We start from the raw sequence: 14,995 nt of genomic DNA, 5'->3' as shown, positions 1-14,995 counted from the left end.
TCAGCTGTGGCTAGTTGGGCGTCAGCTGTAACCAGTGAGCCATTGGCCACTAATATAACTGCTGTGGCTACGCTAGCAGAAAAATGGGGGCGAGCAAGAAGATGGTGGCTGAGCTAGCAAGAGCGGATTGCAGAGAGGCGGATGCTGCCAGCGAGAATATAATGGTATGACTCCCCTATCTATGGCTCTATGGGTGTTCCTGTTTGGCATCACCATGTCCTGCGTTCTTATGTGGGGAGCGGGAGCTGAGACCCCACAGGCCGCCCCGCGCGACACAGGGATGAGAGGATTCATCCAGGTTGCATCCACATCAGCAGAAACGTAAGCTTCCAGGTACAATCAGCTCACCTCGAGGAGTTGTATTATGATTTCAGGTCATGACTTTCGGGACAAGCCCCATCTTCATGTGTACCTATGGGCGTGTCACTCCGGTCCATGGGGAGACAATGTCCCGAACTACATGCCTGAGCTATTGCCAGCCTGGGACAATAAAAGACTGGTGCCTGTTTTAGGTGTGGGACCCGACCCACCTAACTGAGCTGACTGGTGGAGACCACTCAGAAGGGTGCAAACCCTTAATTAAAAGCTACACCCAGTCTCTGGCATGTTCCCTCACTCTTCATCAGAGGGCAGTAAGCTGGGCAAGGTCACTCGGTTTTATTTCAATGGTTAGAAAAAAGTTATTGTACATTTCCAGGAGCCATAGATCCTAAGATTGTCCAGCCTTTTCCTCCTCCTGTTCTCCATTTCTGTCCTTGCTCCATTAAAATATATATGTATACATCGAAAAGTGTTTTCACTTTCAACACCATAACCCACCCTGACCCCAGAGGCAGGTGAAACAGGTAGAATTTCAACCTATCAGAATAAAAGCAGAATTTCAGCATGACCCAGGTCTCCGAGGGTTTCAGCTGACGATGATGAGAATGCTACGGGTCTTGCTCCCATCATCCATTCACCTCCTCAACACAGTTGTGTTCACAAGGGTAGAATCCTGGAAAGCCAGCATGACTGTAAGGTGAGATCAATTCTATTCAGTTGGTGCAAAAGTAATTGTGGTTTAAAAGGTTAAAAATAATTGCAAAAACCACAATTACTTTTGCACCAACCTGATAATAGGATGACTGACAGGTGACAGGCATTTTGCCTTCTGTGTCGCATACTTGCTAAGCCCCAGATTCTGGAGTGAGCCTGCCTGGGTTCATGTTCCAGCCCTGATTTTTTGGGTGACCTTAAAGTCATGATTTAAGTTCCCCATGACTTGATTTCCCCACTTACAAATACGGATTCTACTACTCTCTCCCTTATATGTTTGTGAGGACCAAGTGGTTAATATCTATAAACCACAGTGCCTGGCACATAAACACTCGATACATATTAGTCACGGTTATTGTTACTATATTAGCTATTATCAGTGCAGTAGATAAGTCATTTCCTGAGCTTTTGTTACCTGGTCTGTGAAGTGGGAGGGAGCCAGGAGTGACACAACAGGTCCCTGCTGGCTCTGAGATCTGGGGTTCTGACTTTTCTGATATTGATTGGTCTTCTCCCCCTCCTCCCACCACAGCACTGCCAATGACCAGGTCGTATGTAACTAACAGGTGTTTCTTTGTCTTCCTGTAGACACAGCTAGAAGAGTGAATGGCATCACAGTTATAAACTCAGGGACTGTTTCAGATACAACTATGGACTATGGGGGTGGGTGTATTAGTTTCCTGTGGCTTCCATAACAAATTACCACGAACTGGGTGGCTTAAAATATCAGAAAATTAGCCTCTCACAATTCTGGCAGCCAGAAGTCGGAAATCAAGGTGTCTGAAGGGTCGTTTCCTGCTGGAGGGTCTCAAGGAGAATTCACTGCTGCTTCTCTTCCAGCTTCTGATGGCCGCTGGCAATCCATAGCATTCCTTGGCTTGTAGATGCATTAGTCCCATCTCTGCTTGTCTGTCTTACGTCTCCTTCTCCACGTGTCTGTGTTTCAAATCTCCCTCCACCTTTCTCTTGTAGGACATCTATCACTGGGTTTAGGTCTGCTCTGAATCAGCACGGTCTCCTCTCAAGATCCTTAGTTCCATCTGCAAAGCCCCTTTCTCTAAATAAGATGATAATGACACTGAACTGTACACTTAAAAATGGTTGAAATGGCAACTTTTATGTTGTTCATATCTTACCACAATTTAAAAAAATAAAAATAAATTAATCTTAAATACCAAAATACCAAATATATCTTATTCCCATGGATTAAATACACATTTTTGTTTTGATTTCAAAATCTTTTAGACAATAACAATATCAACAGCAATAACAACATTTGGTAGCTTGTAAACCAGCTTTCAGAGCTGCAGAGCACTTTGTCGAGCGGATAACAGGAAATAGGGTCTGCCTAAACAGAAGGGAAGGAAATGGTCTTTCCCTGCTTGTCTTCAACACTGTTTATGTAAAAATATTCGGCCCTCTGAGATGTTTTGACTTTTGGTATCCTCCTCCTAGGCAGGCCGGAAACCCTGAGAGTTAACATCTTTACTCTTTGTTTCTAAGCAACGACTGAAAGTCAGCATATGAAAAAGAATTTTTAATTAAAGAGAGCAGAGCAAGAAATAGAATCCCAGTTTTATCTATTTCCCACATCACCTCCTAGGCAGGAATTCACACAGTTGAGGTTATACGATTTTTTTCTAGTGTATAAACCAGGGACCTAATTAAGTTTCTTAAGATTTCCCCTATACCCTTCGCCAAATTACTTCCTCTCATAAGGATCTTCCTTGGACCCCAAAAAGCTTAAGTTTAAGAAACAATTATAACATACTTGATAACACAAAAGTACTTTGAATTCCCAACTATCTCAATAGCAATTTCTTTCTTTTACTGTATTTTAATTCTTCTAACTGCAGAAAGAACTTTGAAAAAAAAGAAATGCAGTATCTTTATTTTATATTACCAATGAATTCATTTTTCATCAAATACTTTTTCATCAAAAACATGCATAGCTAATGATTTTAATTATGGTTTGTGGAGTTCTAGCTACATAAATTATTTGGAACTCTTCTGTTAAGAACACCTGCCTCTTCTCCGCATTTATTCAATACTTGTTGATATCAGTATGAGCTCATTGATATTTTATGCTTTGGGTTATAATCTCATACTACCTTATTTTGTTGCTCAAATTGTCCCAGCTTGGGCCATGTGGCCTTATATGTACTTGGCAAAAGTAAAATCAAAACAAAGCAAAAAGACAAAACTGGGGGCCTACTGTGTGTGTTTGCTGTCTTGGGTCCTTTCCCTCTTTAAATTTATTTTTAGTGGCATCCAGTTTCCAAAGCCCATGTACCCCACCGTGGCCTCAGTGCTGCCTGTCTAACCAGATGGAGACTTTGCACCAGTTATTTAACCTCTCTAAACCCCAGTTTCTTCATCTGTACAATGAAGAAAATGCTATTTGCACGGTTGAGTGAGAATTAAATAAATAGCTTATAATATTAATGTATGCTCCACAAAAGGACAGGTGGTTCCAGTTATATTAGGTGCCTAGAAAATTCAAATCCAGAAAGATGGAAAGTAGATGGTGATTACCTGGGGCTGAGGAAAGAGGGAAACGCAGAGTTAAGGTTTAATGGGTACAGAGTTTCAAAAGTTCTGAAATGGATGGTGGTGATGGTTGCAAAACAATGGTAAGTATACTTAATGCCACTGAATTGAATCTGAAAACGATTCAGATGGTAAATCTTATGTAATATTTCACCACAATAAAAAGTAATATATACTTATTGTTAAAAATTTAGAAAATATTTTTAAATTGTTTTAAATCCTTAATAATCCCAGTACCTAATGGCCACTTCTGTTTTGTCACTTGCAGCCTCTGTATACAGCTTGGATGTTACTCATACAATTTTGTTCTTTTTAGCTTTATGTCATGTATATTTTCCCATGCTATTCAAAACTCAGTACACATTTCTGTTAACTGCATGATATTCCACCATCATTCATTTAGTCATTGCCATATTTTTAGACATAATTTTCAACCTTATAAATAACACTACAATGAACCCCTCCCTGTGATTAGATACATCTATTCCCATTTCGAAATGCATCTTTAGTACAGACAGGGAAGTAGAATTTGTGGGCCCAGAGCTGACCCTTTTTAAGGTACATGAGGATACAAGTTGTCATACCTTCTCAGAAAGGTAGGCTGATTACACTGTGGCCAGCTACCTGGAAGACACTCATTTTTCAGGCACCCATACTCAGTTGCCCACTCTTCCTGTAAAAATCTTTTCTACCTTGGTAGGTGAAATATGGTAACTGTCGCAATGTTGCCTCCTAAGGTGCCTTGCCTTCCCCTCCTCCGTCGCTATACTTAGTGTCTTTTTAAATCATTTATATAAATATACAGAAAGGTTTTTATTAATTTCCCCCTTCTTTGCCTTCAGTTAGGTTTAATTGTTGTCAAAATCTGTTACTCTTGAAAAAAGTGTAAAGATTTTAATTTTTGAAGTTTTTTGCTTTTTAAAAACCCATTCATTTAAATTACATCAAGTGAGCTCCAGTTCTCGAACGCAGCGTCAGGGTGGCACCGAGGAGCGGATCGCATCTAAGTGAGGCCCGCAGCCTCCCGCGTTCGGTCGTCGCGCACCACAGTACAGGTACACCTGCATTGCGCCCATCCTGACGCTGCGCTGGGGACGGTGGCAGCCGCGCTCCGACGCCCCCGCGAGTCCTGCAGCCCGGGGAAGTATCCTCAGGGCCTGACACGGGTGCAGTCCAAGCCAGGCCGGGGCTAACCGGCGGAAAACCCCACCCACCCCCATAAAAAGCCACAGTGTTTCCCAGGGCGCCCATCGGTAAAAGGGTGCTCTCCTCGTCTCCCTCTCCTCTCCGCGGCCCTCCACCCAGTTCGAGCATCGCGGTCGGGGCGTCCCGGGTGCCCCCGTCCACAGCGAAGGCAGGGTGGTTCCACGCGGTCCCGAGGCCTCTGTAGCCGCCCCCAAAAACCTCAAGGCCGTTTTACAGTGGTGGACGTGAGGTTCCCCAAAACCTGGGGACCTAGACGCTAGCGCAGGAACCAGAATCTCGAGAGCCGCGGGGAACCCCAAAAGGGTCGGAAGGAGGCAGGGACCCCCACACTACGTGGGGAGGCCCCTGGGCAAGCATGCCGCCACCCCCAACCGGGGAGGGAGGGCGCCCGATGGAAACGCCCACGGCTCCGCCCCCCCCACGTGTCCTCCTCCCTGGGCTTCCCTTGTCACTTCCCGCCGTCCCCTTCCCGAGCTTCCTCGCCCAAGCCCTTGGCGACCCTCCCTAGGTTTCCTTTGTCCCCTCCCCATCTTTGCCTCCGGCTTCCCGAGTCCCCTCCTGGATATCCCTCCTCCCCGTCTGGGCGCGGCGCTCCCTCCTGGAGCCTTTCTTGTCCCCTCCCCCTCCCCGCCTCCCCCGTCTCCTCCCGGAGCTTCTCCGGTGCCCTCTCCGCCCCCTCCGGGTTTCCTTGTCCTCTCCCCTCCCCGCCCCCGTTTTTAAACCTGGCGCGGAGCGCGCTGGTAGGTAAGCGCCTTCGCCGGAGCGGTTACAGGCGCGGCCGAGTCTCTGGCGCCCTTGGCGTGTCGCGGGCTCCGCGGGCACCATGAGACCCGAGTCGGCGTCCGGAGCCCGAGAGGCGCGGGGTCGCGTCTGTCACTGCCCCGCGGACGGTTCCCGGAGGCCACCGACGCCGCGCGGGCCCGAGAGGTGAGGGTGTCCCCGCGTCCCGGCTAAATGCGTCCCGAGTCGCCCGACGCCGTGGTACTGTGAGCGCAGAGCGGGATGCTCCGGCGGCGGCGCTGAGTCCCCGAACCCCATCGCGACGCCGAGCAAGTTCCTTAGCCAGAGGCAGGGGCGTAGAGTCCCCTGCGTTCCAGAACACAGTTCTCAAGTGCAGAGGTCCAGGAGGTGCCCGCTCGGAAACAGGCCAACGCTTTCGTTTGTAGATCTGAAATTCTCCGGGCTGGGAACTTGGACGTCTTGGGGCCCCTCAGCTAGTCTTGCAAGGGAGATCCCCTCACGTTGACTGTCACAGTTTTGGTGACAGTCTTTGTTTGTCTTATGCTTGAGGCTCAGCGTTCGCTGACTCCGTGCACCAGCCCTTTTCGAGGCAGTAAAGCTTAAGGAAATCAAATTAGCCTGGAAGGCGTGGAAGGGGCCGCGTGGCCAGGCAGCCAGAGAGGAAACACAGATTCCCACTTTGAGCATCGCAGAATCATCTCTGTAGAATCAAAATCCTTCAATAACCGAGGTGATGCGGTTGAAATTAATGAGAGACCAAGTAGCCAGCAGTGGAGGTCGTGGGTAATCTGAATTGAAGAGTCTAGTCCGGCAGGGAGAGAAATCCCTGAACTAATGTGTCCCCTGGTAATTTTATCAAACTTGGGACTTCTCAAAGCCCAGTGAGGACAGAGAACTGGGAATGTGGCAGGAGGCAAAAAAACAAATGACGTTGTGTATCCATAGGCTGAGAACTTGGGAGGACATTCTGGGGTGTCCAGTGACTTTTTTCAGGCCGACATTAGAAATGATAAGAATAACTCTTATGACATTTTAAGATACAGCAGAGAATGCTGGGGTTCACTCCTGGTCCCTGCCGTTCCAGCCCTACACCATGGAGACCTTGGGTACCGACACCCAGAGATGCTGAGCGGACTGGAACTGGAAGCCCGGTAAGGTGAAGTGTGGGCATTGTAGGTACCACCAGTTCAGCCAGAAAAGTGGCACCATCTCTGAGATAAAGGAACATGAACGGTCCCCTTGGCCTGTCCCTCCCCTGGTCGTTTAATGGAGAAGCATCCAGGGTCTGCAGTAGGAGCCTGTGAGCCAGGTGTTCATCAGACCTGAGTCACATGTAGACGGGGCTCCTGCTTGCTTTTCCTTTTTGAAAAGCGAGGCCACTCTGCCATAGCTGTTTCATGGGCATTGTAAGAGATTTCTTCCATGTCATGTTTTTTCCTGCATACCAGCAAGTAGAGAGGAGGGGAGAAGGCTGCCTCTGTCCCCTGGCCTTAGAGAAAAGCTGAGTGTGCCATTAGCGCTGGGCTGGTGCCACAGTGCAAATAAGGGCAGAGACCAGTTTGGGGTGCCCACAAGGTGTGGTTAAAAACCCTTACCTGCTGTCTGGCCCTTTCTGAAGCACTTTTGGCCCTGTCTGCAAGCACTTCTGGGGTAATTCATGTTGTCTGAGCAAATACACTCCAGCGGAGGGCTTTGTGGGAGAAGATTAATCGCAACCACTATTCTTTTGTTTCCTGCATGGGTAACTACATTGCTTTATACTTAATTGAAGTAATGACTTGCTTTCATGGAATGTACCTTTCTTTGTTATATTTTAAAATATAAATGGATGACTTTTAAAATGCTGAAGAGTTAATGAGGCTAGGAGGACCGTGTATTTAATTTACATAACATATGTGGTATATGTTTTAGTATGCAGTTATTTGTAATATGATAAGAAACTCGGGTGGGGGAACGCAGACCTTTCACTGTATTTTGATATTTAGACTACTTTATTAAATTAATCTGAGTAATGGGAGTTTTAATTCAGTTGCTGTCATTTAAAGAATGGTGCAAATAAATATCAAATTACTGAGGTAGATAGGATTTTCTGTAGCCCAAATTATTATTAAGTACATGCAATAGCTAAATAATGCAAATCAATTCCTTCTTTTGCATTCAAACCTAAATTCTTAAATATAAGACTTAAAAGGTGCTTGGGAGAGAGAATATAGAAGCTTACAATTATCCAATTTTCTTTTAAATGAAATGTATATGGAGCTTATTGGTTGCAAGAATAAAAATACTCTAGCAGACTTCCTAATATAAGGCCGTTGTTTTTTTCCCCTATTGTGATGAGAAGGCCATTTGTGAGGAAAATGAAGATTACAGGAAAATGTTAAGCTGTAGCAACTTTCTAGTTGATCATCATGGCACGATCATCCTTGGATGGAGCAGTTGTGTTCAGGGATTTGGTGGGGGGGAGGGTAGAGGGTGAGTGTTCCGTGGGGAATGTAGCGCTCGCTGCCCGGCTCCCAGGACCTAGCTCTTTGCAGAGCCCAGTTGGCGGAGCAGAAAGGTCAGGGGCGGGCGACTGCCGGCCCCAGGTACAGAGCAAGGTTTCCCGGGGCCCCAGCCTGGTGATCGCCCCCACTCCCCTCACGCGCGGGAAGGGAACGCTTCTTGCTCAACAGCGCCCTCTCTCGACAATGCAGGAGAATTCCTCGGCTCCAGAGCCCTCCTATGCATTTCTCGAGAAATTCGAGGGAAGGCTTAAAAAAGCCCTGTCCCCTGAGCAGCCGAGTCACCCTCACCCATTTGGTGTCCCGACATCCCCGTGAGAGCTGTCTCCCTCCCTTGCCTGGGGAAAAAAAATGAGCAACAACTTCAACCTTTGTTGACCTCTGTTCCAGGTCCCTCCTGGCTGTTTGTTGGCCCTGCAAAGGAATCAATTTCCTGGAGGGAGATGTCAGGGAGTGCGTTCTCCTGGGCCCATCCTCCCATCTTGCAGCGTTTCTACCTCTTAGCTTTAGTAGAATCAGAGGCATGCACGGGGGTGGGGGTGAGGGTGGGGGAGTAAGAGAAGGCAAGACCCTCATGAAAGTCTCTGCTTGTACCTGTTGTCTCTCCCCTAAGAACACACACACACACACACACACACACACACACACACCTTAAACACAGTGCTCACTGTGTATACGCTGTATATACTGTTTCCCTTGAATTATCAAAGTGTGAATATTTAGACATTTCCATCATCATAAAATGATCTTTAATAAGAGGATATTTGTGATGTAAAGTTTTTAAAGCTGTATATATTTGTGGGGTAAAGTTTTTGCAATTTATGAAGGTGTACCGTGGGTTTCACAATGTCTGGTTAGAATTCCTCAGTTAAAGGAAGCTGTTTTTCTGTACTGTCGAACCATGCCTTTTGGTGTCCACCAAAGATTGCATCCTCGCAGTGGGTCCTCTCCCGTCCAGGGCGTAAAACCACCTCTGACAGCCCAGGACTGCTTAGAGTGGTAGAGTGAGCCTGAGCAGCCACAAACAGAGCTGAATACAGACAAAATTTCCTGGCACCCCCAAAAGATTTTGAGCCTCCAAAGAGCCTCATTTTATTTCCCCTAGCTCACCACAGCATGTTGTAAAACTATGGCTAGTAAAATGCAATGATGTTTGCTCACAAAAGCCACACATACACACCCAAAGTTCGCCTAAAAGATGGAATGACATGGTGAGCGTTGGTGCCAGACAAGCCTCAGTCCTTCCTTGGCATGCTCTATAAAGTTCTGTGTCATTCCCTATCTGGTTCCACTAAACTCCACGCAAACCAAGGGCTCGGGGTTTCTGAATCTTTGCCCCAGCCCATTTCAGCTCACTTTCAAGTCGTCTCCAGATGGTCTAGAGTGTGACTGTCCCTTCATCTCCTCCTGCTCACACCGGTCACAGGTACAGGACCAACCTGGCTGTGTCTCTGCTTGTGTCGTCTCCATCAGGGTTGTCCTTAGCTGCTGAGACTAACTTCCTTGTCCTCTGCTCTTGTTATTCAAGTGGTCACGGGCCTTTTGGATGCTACTGAAGTGTCCTTGGAATCCATCTTTCCTTTCCCTTCTGGTAGCTGTTACCTGAGTTCAAATCTTCATCACCTCTTGCCAGGTGCCTTCAAACCCTTACCTCCATGATCTAAGCTTTGCATTGCTGCCAGCTGCCCCCCGTTACCCTTAAAATACAGGTCTGACTGTTGAACTCCCAGCTCAAAAAATCAGTAATGGTCTTTAGTGCCTGTCTCACAATGAAACTTAGATTCCACAGTGGGTACTCAGGGCGTTCCAGTAACTGGGACTCCATTTTCTGTTGGAGCCCTTTTACCAACACGGCCTCTCGTTCATTCCACACTGGGCTCGTCACCCTGCCCCACCTGGGCTCGATGTTCCCGCCCCTCGGAATTTAATGATCTCCTCCACCCAGAGTGGTCTCTGAATTTTTACACCCACTGGTGTCTCTGCCGGAGCCCCCACTCCGTGAAGCTTTCCTGATGCCCCTCCCATTTAGAATCGCGAGCATCTTACTGGGTGACCTTTTGTAGTGCAGTTACTTGTCTACAGGTGTGTCTCTCCCCACTGGAGTTAAAACTCCAGAACTGAGGGACTGTGTGGGACTCCCCTTTCCCCCCTTTGAATCCCTCCAGTGTCCTGGACATGGCTGAGGGCAATAAGAGGAAGAAGGCTTCTCAAATACCGCTGAGGTGTTCAAACTGTCTCTCAAATCTACTGATACTAACACGTGCAGGCTACTTAGATTTTGTTTTTTTAAATTTCAGGATGCGACTTCAGAGGCTCCTTGACTATGTGTGTGTTTGTGTGTGTCTGTCTTTACAGCTTCAGCCTGGGGGTGACCAACAAACTTCTGGATCAAAGGGGGCCTTTGGGTTTCAGCATCCTGTAAGGTAACATGACTTCACAGTAAGAAATCCATTAATTCCTTTTAATATAAGCGTTAATACACTTTAGTGTCTTCAACTGTATGCATTTTCAACAAAGGGGAAAATAATTCCATATTCTCCATATTATGTAGTTACTGTTTATCCAGGGAATTTCAAGGAGATTTTGTGGGATTTGTAGAATCCATTCATGCATTCAGTGTTTCAGCTGCAAGTTGGAATTGGCTTCTCTTTCCTTTATGCTGTTTTTTATACCTCGTTGCATGTTATGTCTTGTGTTAAATTTAATTGAATATGAATCGTATAAGCATATCTGCTCATTTACTTAGATATTTAGGTACATTTCTAGTTCTCTCCCAGTGGATCAGTTAGTATATTGTCTACGGCAAAGTGGACATACGCATACGTGTTGACTGGCTGAGGGGTTGGGTGGGTGACCTCATAATTGGTTCCCCTGCCTCTCTCAGTAGTGCCTCACAGTCGTGGAGGGCAAGGGACTCATGCTTAGGACATTGACTTGTTCCTCTGTCCCCATCTTTCTCCTCTTCCTCTCCGTCTGCCTCTGCATCTTTCATTTCCTTCACCAGAATGAACCTAGTCTACTCTCCCACCTCTCCTCAAATAATTTTTATGCTGTGTATCCTGGGACAATGGAAACTGATAAAACCCAAAGATACTGTTAGGTTGGTGCAAAAGTAATTGCGGTTTGAAAGGTTGAAAATAATTGCAAAAACCGCAGCTACTTTTGCACCAACCTAATAATTGCTGGAGATGAAGTTTACAGCCCCGCAGACTGGTCAAAGAGTGACTTTTGGAAAACGGAAGCTTTCCTAGTGTCCGTTCTGTCAGTGGTTATTAATCCTCGTGGAATCACTGGGGAAGCTTTACTGGTACAGAAACAGGGATTCTGACACACTTGTGCTGGGGAAAGGCCGCGGTGTGTATTTTTATAGGCTCCCTAGGTGAGCCCGACCTGCAGCTGGCACAGTCCCCTCCCTCGTGCCCTCTGAGCATTCACCTACAACACCTGCCGCCGGCCTGCCTCGCCTCGCCAGACGCTCTGCTGCTGCTGCTCCCCAATTTTTGATTCATTGACCATGCAGCGACTGGTGAGGCATGCGTGGCAAACTGAATAAACTATTTTATTTTACCTCTTTATTAAAGAAAATACACACAAAAGTACAGAGAACAGCACAATAAATCCCCATGTGCCCAGTACCAGTCTCAGTAATTATCTGCATTCGTCGGATCGGATCGTGTTTGTCTCCTAACTCTTTTTGTTTTCAAATTGTTTTTCGATTATTTTAAAGCAAATTCCAGACACCCTACCCATTCAAATTTGCCTGCAAATACAGTAGTCTCCCCTTATCTGCGATGTTGCTTTCCACTGTTTCAGTTACCGCGGTTCACCACAGTCTGAAAACATTAAATGGAAAATTCACTTAGTAGCTGACGCGGTTACTAGATCCACTGTCAAGCTGTCACAGTGCTTGTGTTCAAGCAACGCTTATTTGACTTAATAATGGCCCCAAAGCCATTACCATAACTGTTATTACAGTATATTGTTATAATCGTTCCATTTTATTGTTGTCAATCTCTTACTGTGCTTTATTTATAAATTAAACTTAATCGTAGGTACATATATATGGAAAGAACATAGCATATGTGGGATTTGGTACTATCCGCGGTTTCTGGCATCCCCTGGGAGTCTTGGGACATATCCCCCACGGATAAGGGGGACTACTGTACATCAGCGTAACACCTAAGTTTTAACATAGGCAACCACTAACCTATGCTTGTATTACTGAGATATATATATATCTCCTCAGCACCATTGACATTTTGCGCTGGGTCATTCTTCGTTGTTAGAAGCTGTCCTGGCCCTTGTAGGGTGTTTAGCGATATCCCCAGTCTCCCCCCACTACATGCCAGTAGCTCAGTTGTGGTGACCCAAAATGCCACCAGACAGTGCCCCTGTCCCCTGGAGGTGGAAAATGACTGGTCCCTTTGAAATTTCAGTTCAAAATTGTCATGCAATATTGATAGCAGGGTGGTTTCTCTCTCCTTTTTTCTCCTTTATCCAAAAAGTGGAAAATTGAAATCAGCTTTGCAAATAAGCAGTGATCAACTGATAATCCCTCTCAGTTTTTCAGAAGACCACAGGAGGAAATGCAAACAAATTAGTGAACGATACAAGGATAAGAGATTATGGAGAGGGTGGGGGGTATTTGAAATACTTTCCCATGTATAATTGGAATCCTAAAATCACAAAAACCTGAATTTAGAGGTTTCAAATTTTACACATTTTCTTTCTTTTTCTTCCCGCCCTCCTTTTCTTCCTCCCTTCCTTCCTTTCTCTCTCTCTGTCCCCCAACCCCCAGTCTGCTATTCTCTATCAGACAAAAAGCCAGGGTTGCTTTTTTCTACTATGGAAAAGTGAGGGCGCCACCCTTATGGCTTCTTTATGGCAACATCCAGAAAGGTCAGCTGCTTCTCTTTTCGACCAGGGTATCAGAGCCAAATGTCCTCTAGAACCCAAAGGGCCACAGCGTCCCCATGCTTGGAGGCGTCACCTAAAAAGGACATTAATCCCCCGTTGAGTCAGGTCCCCCATGTGATCAGAGTCTCTTAATCTTGGAACGTAACATTTTCATTTCCTTTTACCTTCATGGAAGCACATCCTTTATCCTCAATGGATTTGCTCACTCTGATTATAGCTGATTTTTGAACCAGTGTGGGGTTCCTTACGAGTTCCCTCCATCTGCCCATAGTTTTGTGTTCTGGTGACTTGAAAACCAGCCAACCAACCAACCAACCAACGCTGTGTGCAGAAAAGGCAAAATCAGAGGGGCAGGTTGGGAGTTAGCTGCTTCCAGGGAGAAAGATGCTCTAGATGGAGTTCAGGACTCTTTCAAGTTCATTAATGCTGTATTTCCTTTTCTTAAATATCAGACTTTATTTACCCATTTCAAAGCGTCAAGAATATTTGCAGAGTTCCGGGGAAAAAGTGCTGGCCAGTTTCCCAGTGCAAGCCACCATTCATTTCTACAACGACGAATCCGACCCAGAGGATGGAGAGCACGAGGAGGAGGAAGCCGAGCCCTGCGACCTTCGGTGCCAGGACGCGGAAGGTCCTGAGGAAAACGGCCTAGGAGGAGCGAGCAGAGACGGGCTGACACACCCAGGACGGACAGCCGAAGGACACAGTGGCCTGGGCGGTAAGGGTCTGCTTCCGACGGTGGCTCTCCCGGGGGTGCCCAGTGCGCATGACTCATCCAAATAGATGGGGTCTCCGTCCCACGCCCGAGCTGCCTCACCTGCGCTCTTGGAGACAGGTGTGCCTGGACGCTGCATTACCTCTGTGTGTACGGGGGGAGCGAGGGCTACTTTGGCCGGCGCTCTGCTCATGGCAAGACCCCAGCTTTCACTTTTCCTTCGGGTGACTCGTCTTCAAGGCGCTCATGCGTACTGTTGAGAAAGGATTCTAGGACCAAGAGAAGGTTTCCGTCAACATGGGTTCTTACATCAGGTAGGACCAACTTTCAGAGCACATTCTGCATTGTCGCTCTGTTGATCAATTGACAGATTGCTCCAATATAGGTTAATAACCCACCCATGCCCCTCACTTAACCGGAGACTCATCATTTAGCTATTTCTGTGTTGGTAAAAATGATTTCCATACTGTCCGAGGGTTGATGGAGTTGCTTAGTGGCATTCTGAAAAAAAAAAATTATTTCTGAAAAACAACACACAGTGATTCCTATGAGAATGACAGAAATAAAAAGATACGGATTTTAGGGGACGGCTCTGGATAAAAATTTATGTGATTGTTGTCTAAAGGTTGGGTGTTTGAATAGAGAGAAAAACTTGAACTCTGTTGGGGACTGCTTTGGGCTTGTTACTTGAACAACACTGTTTTCAATCAAAGTATCTAATGTAAAATTATTTTCACTTTTTAAATATTTGGAAGACCAAACGAGTGTGCTCGTCAAAGTTTTTTTACTTAACTATCTTACGTATGGTTGTCTTCCTGCATACAGTACATTATATACGTTTCTACTTGAAATAAATGTTTTGAAATAAAAAATGTTTGATAATCACCTTTTTTGTTTAATATATTTTTAGATTTAATTAGTTCTTTAAAGTTTTTAAAAGTCTGTCAGGATGTTTTTATATTTAACTCTTTAAATTATATTTATTGTTTTTAAGAATGTAGAAGAAGTATTAAAAGGAAAACAAAGTGGACTGTAACTTCAATGTTCAAATAATTATTAATACTAAAAAATAGGAGAAACACATGCAAAGACTTTAGTAATTCAGACAGTACAGAAAAGTATACATCACTAAGTAAAAGTCACCCTCTCCTGTCCTTCTCTTTAAAAAATTACGTTTTTCTTTTTTAAAATTTTATTATTTTTGTTTTTCTTTTTTAATCTTTATTATTTTATTGTTTCTTTTACATATGTAAAGTACTTTTTTTTTTCAATCTTAAAAACAATTTCACCTGGGCTTACTTCAGAAAGGATTTAAAATGGCCTCCTATTT

General features: G+C 45.5%; 1 protein-coding gene across 2 annotated transcripts; it reads left to right on the top strand.

Moving 5' to 3' along the window:
- Positions 1 to 5,211: 5,211 nt before the first annotated feature.
- Positions 5,212 to 14,550, top strand: RIPPLY3 (ripply transcriptional repressor 3). Of its 2 annotated transcripts, none has more exons than XM_019730331.2 (4): positions 5,212 to 5,718; positions 6,570 to 6,683; positions 10,389 to 10,456; positions 13,403 to 14,550. In XM_019730331.2, exons 2-4 carry the CDS (start codon positions 6,582 to 6,584, stop codon positions 13,731 to 13,733), a joined length of 501 nt encoding a protein of 166 aa, XP_019585890.2. In that variant the 5' UTR covers positions 5,212 to 5,718; positions 6,570 to 6,581; the 3' UTR covers positions 13,734 to 14,550. The 2 variants fall into 2 exon arrangements, with proteins under 2 accessions (XP_019585890.2, XP_019585889.2); XM_019730330.2 differs by having other exon boundaries at positions 5,213 to 5,718; positions 6,617 to 6,683.
- The last annotated feature ends 445 nt before the right edge of the window (positions 14,551 to 14,995 follow it).

The sequence above is a fragment of the Rhinolophus sinicus genome, linkage group LG01, assembly GCF_036562045.2.
Source record: "Rhinolophus sinicus isolate RSC01 linkage group LG01, ASM3656204v1, whole genome shotgun sequence".
NCBI lineage: Eukaryota > Metazoa > Chordata > Mammalia > Chiroptera > Rhinolophidae > Rhinolophus > Rhinolophus sinicus.
Note: the sequence above shows the minus strand (reverse complement) of the source record. Positions and strands in the feature narration are given on the sequence as shown.